The sequence below is a fragment of the Rutilus rutilus genome (assembly GCF_951802725.1).
Source record: "Rutilus rutilus genome assembly, chromosome: 11".
Classification (NCBI taxonomy): Eukaryota; Metazoa; Chordata; class Actinopteri; order Cypriniformes; family Leuciscidae; genus Rutilus; species Rutilus rutilus.
The window spans coordinates 17132838-17139053 of NC_140216.1; the positions used below are offsets into that span (position 1 = coordinate 17132838).

Genomic DNA, 6216 nt, shown 5'->3' on the forward strand with positions numbered 1-6216 from the left:
CCTAAATTAAGTTTTATATATATCTTTTCTTTTTTTCTTTATTGTGGTTATTTTGCCGTAGCCTCCGTCTAATGCTCTGACTGATGTGGTATTGGCTGTTCTAGTAGTGTATAGTTTTACATTCTCTATCCACTCTGCTAGTGATAACTTTCTTGTCCTTTTCTTCCTTTTTCTAGAGTACTAGAGTAGCTGCTCACAAGAGAGGTTCCTGGTTCCGTCCTCGCGCACTGCACCACGTATTGTACACTGTAAAGAGGTTGCTGTAAATTTTACAGTAACTTACTGGCAGCTGGATGCCAGTAATTTACTGTAAAAATGTTTACAGTATTATTACTGTATTTTCACTTACAGTATACTGTACCATTTACTGTACTTGCATTTACAGTATTATTACTGTATTTTTCATTTACAGTATTAGTATTGAGTTTATTTAATTTTTTTTCATTTTCATCATTTACATTTTTTTTTTAAATGTATGTTTACCCCACCCCCCAAAAATCACAATAACTCATGAACATTTGTCCTTATAATATTCTTTTTAATCGTTGAACATTTTGTTTTAGAAGTACAAATTACAAATCTTGACCTTTAGGAGCCACTAGCTGAAGAAAAAAAAGGCAACATCACCAAAGTCCAAAGAATTAATCTCCTGGGGAACATTTGTATCTGTAGCATGGCAAAAACATACTCACACTGAAAAGCAAAACAGGCCTTAAAATAATAAAATACAGTCAAAGTCAGTTTGTGTTATTACTTTTCAGTAATTTTGACAGTCAAAGTTGACAAGCTCTCTGATGAGAAACACTGAGGGTTTCAGGCTGATGCTTTTCTTTGGACCTTTCCAGAATTCCATCTGATCTGTGCCTTTGATGTTTGGTGCCATCAGGGTTGATTCTCAGAATGAACCTGCAAGCACAAGCAGGGAAAAATATATTATTTTTTTCAGACCGGTGTTGGCAGAATTTTCCCTAACTCTCAAACTTGATGCTGCATGTACTTTGACGTTAATAAAAGCACTACATTTGATTCTGAATGCACCTACAGGGATGGTATTACCTCATAATCCATTACATTTAAATCATTAAAGCTTCATTCTTTTTCAATACATTCCTGTAGCTTAGATTTCCAGGGAATGGATAACTTAAATTAAACTTAAATACAATGCTAGTTGCTTTGGATAAAAGTGTCTTCATGCATGTAAATGTAATGTAAAATATATATATATATTGGTTTACCCAATTCTGCATTCGACAAAATAGACAGCTGATTGATGATTCTGCCCTTCATTGTCAGCAACCATGTTTTTGCTTAGAGAACAGACTCTCCTGAAACAGACAAAGTCACAGCAGCCTTTTAGTGTTATAGTTTACAGAAAAAAACTAAAATACAATAACAGACCTTATTACTAACAACAATAACATGTGGGGTGAAGATGAGGTAAGATATGATGTTGTATGGTGTTTATAGTTTTTAATCAATTAAACAACATTAAAAATATTAGTTAGCAAAACTTTGCTATATTGATAATGGTATATTGCTAACCCTTTCCTCCTCCTCCTCCTTCAACGTCAACCCGTTCTGTGTATTACTGGAGAGCGTCAGCAGTGTTGTCCAGTCCGGAGGAAATGGCTCCTGCAAATTCAAAATAAAGAACAGAACTGGGGGATGATTTAACTCTGCTGCCTGGTAAACCACTGTTTTCTCCCCTTCCTTTGGTTTCATCGGCAGTTATGTTTGCCTGCTTAACTAACGTATACTTCAGCTAATTTAGTTGATGTCATCTTACTCACCTGAAGATGTTATAACCGTTACGAAGGTAATCACAAAAAAAGACTCCAAAATACACCTCCGACATTGCAGACGACATAATTCAGACCACAAACTTGAAAATAAAACAAAAGATGAAATTAACAATGGTGTTGGATAAAGGGTTAGTTTACTCAAAATTGTAAATTCTGTCACCATTTACTCACCCTCAACTTGTTCATAAGCTCTATTAATTTATTTATTGTGCTGTATACAAAAGAAGATATTTTAAAGAACACGAGTAACCAAACACTTACTGGTCCCCACTGACATTCATGTGTTATTTTTTTTTAAGTCCATGGGGACCAGCAACTATTCCATTACCAACAATCTTCAAAATATCTTATTTTATGTTCAGAAGAAAGAACTTCATGCAGGTTTAGAACACCTTGTGGGCGAGTAAATGATGACATAATTTTCTGTTTAAGCTGTACTATCCCTTTAACTTAGTTTTACTCAGTATTTACGTTGTACATCTGACAAAAAATTGTGAAAGAATAGACAAACCATACCAAAGTTATTATGCTTCTCTGTTTAATAAGTTTACTTCGGCTAATTTAGGTGAAGTTAACCATAATGTTACTTACCAGTATGTTATCACAATGACGGCAATGAAAAGGCTCCAACACACTCCATCATTGCAGATTGCAGATGGCATTATCCAGATCACAAACCTGAAAATAAATCAAAGCATATAACATTACGTGAAAATATTGTTTAAAACCCGCACTTAAACAAGGGTTTCGTCTATCTCACTTTACCTCAGTAACTTTAGGCTATTTCACGTTAGTTCGCTGCGGTTAACGTTATTACAGTCGACGACTCCGCCCGCCTGATGAGCTAACTTGCGTTAAAGAGGCAGAGGAACACACAAACATTATTTTTTATTGTTTTAACTAAAGAATATTTCGGCTAATATAGGTGAACTTAACTTACTCACCAGTTAATATTATCACCGTGACAGCGACCCGGCCAACAGTCGGTAAACTGCACTTCACAATATTGATTGAATCATTGGCTTGTAGTGGTTGTGCCTGTGTGTGTGTGTGTGTGTGCGTGCGTGTGTGTGTGTGAGTGAATGCATGGGATCGTGGGCACCAGATTCCAGAGCACGGGCGGTGAACGTCACGCGTATCCCGGACAGGTAACCTGCCTTGACAGTGAATCAGTATTTTCCAGTTAAATTGTTAATCGTATTGTCCCTTGTAACAGCCAATACCAGGTCTGGTCTCTTGCTTTAGTACTGTGCCTCTAGTATGATGGTGTGGCTCTTTTAATTATACCATTGTACAATAAAGTTTTGTTATTGTTTTTCTACTGAAAGCACATCTCTGTCTAGTTCGTATTTGGTGTATTTCTATGAACCTGCTTGCCTTAGATTAGGTATTTAGCAGTTAAGGTGAAAAGTATATCCTGGTGTGAGAGGCACCAGGTGGCGTAGTCAAGAACCTTTAAACCTAGATCTGGTCAAAGTTCCATAAGGTCACAAGTTGGCTGCTTTAGTTTTTTGTGTGGAAATTTATAATACGAGGGGCCGGTTTCCCGTACGGGGATTAAGCCTAGTCGTAGACTAAATGTCATTTTAAACCTGGATTTATTGAAGTAGCTTTCTCACACATGGATTACAATAGTCTCAGACTTGCACTAGTATAGACTTAGACTTAATCGGATTTCTAGAAGTAGGATTAGACCTAATTCAGATCTAAATGAAGTCTTAAATTAAACCTGGTCAGAAGCAGGTTTAACCTCAGATTAAAAACTTCTTGCCTCAAGGCTCATGTCCACAGTAGCAGAAAATGGATTACCTCGACTATTTCAACGACAATCAGAGACCACCACCAAGACCAGAAAGAAGGTTGCTGAAAGACAGGAGCAACCCACTAAATGATTTTGATGATTTACATTTTCTTGACCGTTTCCGTATGCAACAGAAATAAATTGAGCGTCAGCGTCAGTTCTGGCAGGCCAGGTAGTCAAGACGCTGCTAATGCTATTGCTCCAACACTGTCCCACCAGCTGATCTGCTCCAGCTGAGCTGCATTAGCTGGGTAACTCCCCTTGTTGCTCAATGGCCAAAGCTCAAACAAGGCGCCCTATTTAAAGCACATTCAGTTTTGCTCATACATGCTTGCTGCTCTCACTGCTGCCCGCCACCTCCCCAGCTCCTCCTTATGCATAACGTGGCTTTTGCTTGGTCATGTTGCCTGCTCTGTTCACAGGGGGGATATTTTAGCTCTCACAGTCCTAAACTGTGTGAGCGTTCCCTAATGCTGCTGCTGCTGTCCTCTGACTCTCTGCTATTTCATGGTGCTCATGAAAGGTCAGAGGACTCCCTGAACAGAGCCATACCGCCAAATTTCAATTCAGGAACATCAACCTGTTTGCAATCTATTCAATAAAAATTATTAAATTATTTTTATTGTCTGTGTGTTCTTGACTTAATGGACCTGACAGAATTGGTTTGCTGCAGCCCAAGCTTTCAGGTGACTTAGTCAGGGGCACCCCTATTTCTCCTTCCTTACAAATATTAATTACCTTAAGGTTTTTGGCATGTGGAACCTTCCATCGTGAAAGGTGTAGGTGAATCAACAGTGTGAAAATAAGTACACAAAGTCTGCAGTGCTATATGTGAACTGAAAAAGGATTTCATCAAATTCCCAAATGCTGCTGAACAGGCCACCTACAAGGTAGATTTCTATGAATATGGGAACTTCCCTGGAGTCATTGGTTGTATCGATGGCTGCCACATTCCCATCAAGTGTCCCTCTACAGCAGATGCTGAGGAATTCAGAAATCGTAAAAACTGGTTTTCAATAAATGTACAAGGAGTGTGCACTCCCACTATGCAGTTCTCCAATATTGTTGCACGTTGGAAAGGTTCAACTCATGACTCAAGGATTTTCCACAACTCCTCTTTGTACGGTCAGTTTGAAACAAGACAACACTCTGGAATTCTACTTGGTGACAGTGGGTATGCACAGACAAACTTCTTGTTTACCCCTTATCTCCATCCAGTCAGACCAGAGCAACAGCGCTATAACCAAGCTCACATGCTCACCAGAGGGCTAATAGAGCGCATGTTTGGTGTATGGAAGAATCGTTTCCAGTGTCTCCGAAATACACTGCGGTTTGAACCTAGGAGGTGCTGCATTGTTATTATTGCAACAGCAGTGCTTCATAATTTTCTTAAACAGTGTGGCTGCCTAGACCCTGATATTGAAGATGATGATGACCAACATGTCCCTATCGCTGAGCTAGCCAATGACAGAAATGGACTTGCTTACAGAGATGCTTTTGCTTTGCAGCACTTCTCATAAATGAGCCTTGAGTGATACATAAATGATTGGCATAGACAGGTAAAAAAAAAAAAACACAGGAAATTATTTATTTAACTGAGATTTTGTTCCAAAGACAATTGACACTGCTGCTGCTTCATGTCTCTCTCTTTCATAGACAACTCAAGATGAAGAATTTTCATTTTGACTTCATGTTCTTCTTTTAAATATTGTAATTTACGTTCATGGAACTCTATGGCAAGTTTCTCATGAATGGTCATCCTTTTCCCTCTTGACCTGCTGCCTGGATTAGAGACTGATGGATGCTGACTAATGCTACTGCAGGAGACTGGATGCTGCTGCATGTTGGTGCTGACTGCTGCTGGATTCATTTGAGCATCTTGACTGTTCCCTGCGCCCCCCCAAGTCCTGTGTCAAGATCAGGTCATCTTTGTATGAAAAAAAAAAAAATGTAGCATTACATTTGACTTCAACAATAAAGGTCATTACATAATTTTTGTTACAAGACATGACTTGCATTTAATTATGTTGGATGGGATAGCACATGTTACTGTAAATGAGACGTGTCCTGTCAAATGAGTCTTTGAAAGATTCCTCACCTGAACTGTCCAAATGGTCATCATCTGGAATACCTTCCAGGGGTTGCTGACTTTCAATAATCCCAGCCAACAAGTCCCCCAACTCCTCTGTGTCTGGTGGAACTGGGAGTCCCCCACCTGTCTTGAAACGCTCTTGACGCGTAGCAGCAGTTGTTTTTTTTCAGGTTTATTTTTATGTTTTTCCACAGGACCTTTACAAGATAATATATACTCTGAAGTAGGAGTTCTATATAATATTGTTTTCTTTTTACATTTCATTAATGAAAACATTTATAATTGACTGATTTGTAAGAATGGGGCAACAATAAATCTTACCTGAACTTGTTGGAGTGTCCGTTTGGTTACTTTTTCATTTGAGTTGAATTCATTCAATATGGAAATCCATGCCTTCTTCTTCTTGTTTTCTGTACCTGAATCATGCTGTTTGTTTTCAATTACAGGATAGTTTGATACAATTTGTTTAAAAAGGGTCTTCTCAAATTCACTGAAGTTTTCTGAGCGTTTTCTTCGGCCTT

At 38.4% G+C, this 6216-nt stretch overlaps 1 protein-coding gene across 1 annotated transcript; it reads left to right on the forward strand.

The window, feature by feature from the left end:
* Positions 1-2888: 2888 nt before the first annotated feature.
* LOC311299535 (putative nuclease HARBI1) lies at positions 2889-5417 on the forward strand (the record flags this gene model as incomplete). Its single annotated transcript, XM_084423124.1, is given in 4 exon segments — positions 2889-2950; positions 4261-4381; positions 4387-4407; positions 4410-5417. Coding segments are annotated over 4 exon segments (918 nt in total). The 3' UTR covers positions 5124-5417.
* Positions 5418-6216: the final 799 nt, after the last annotated feature.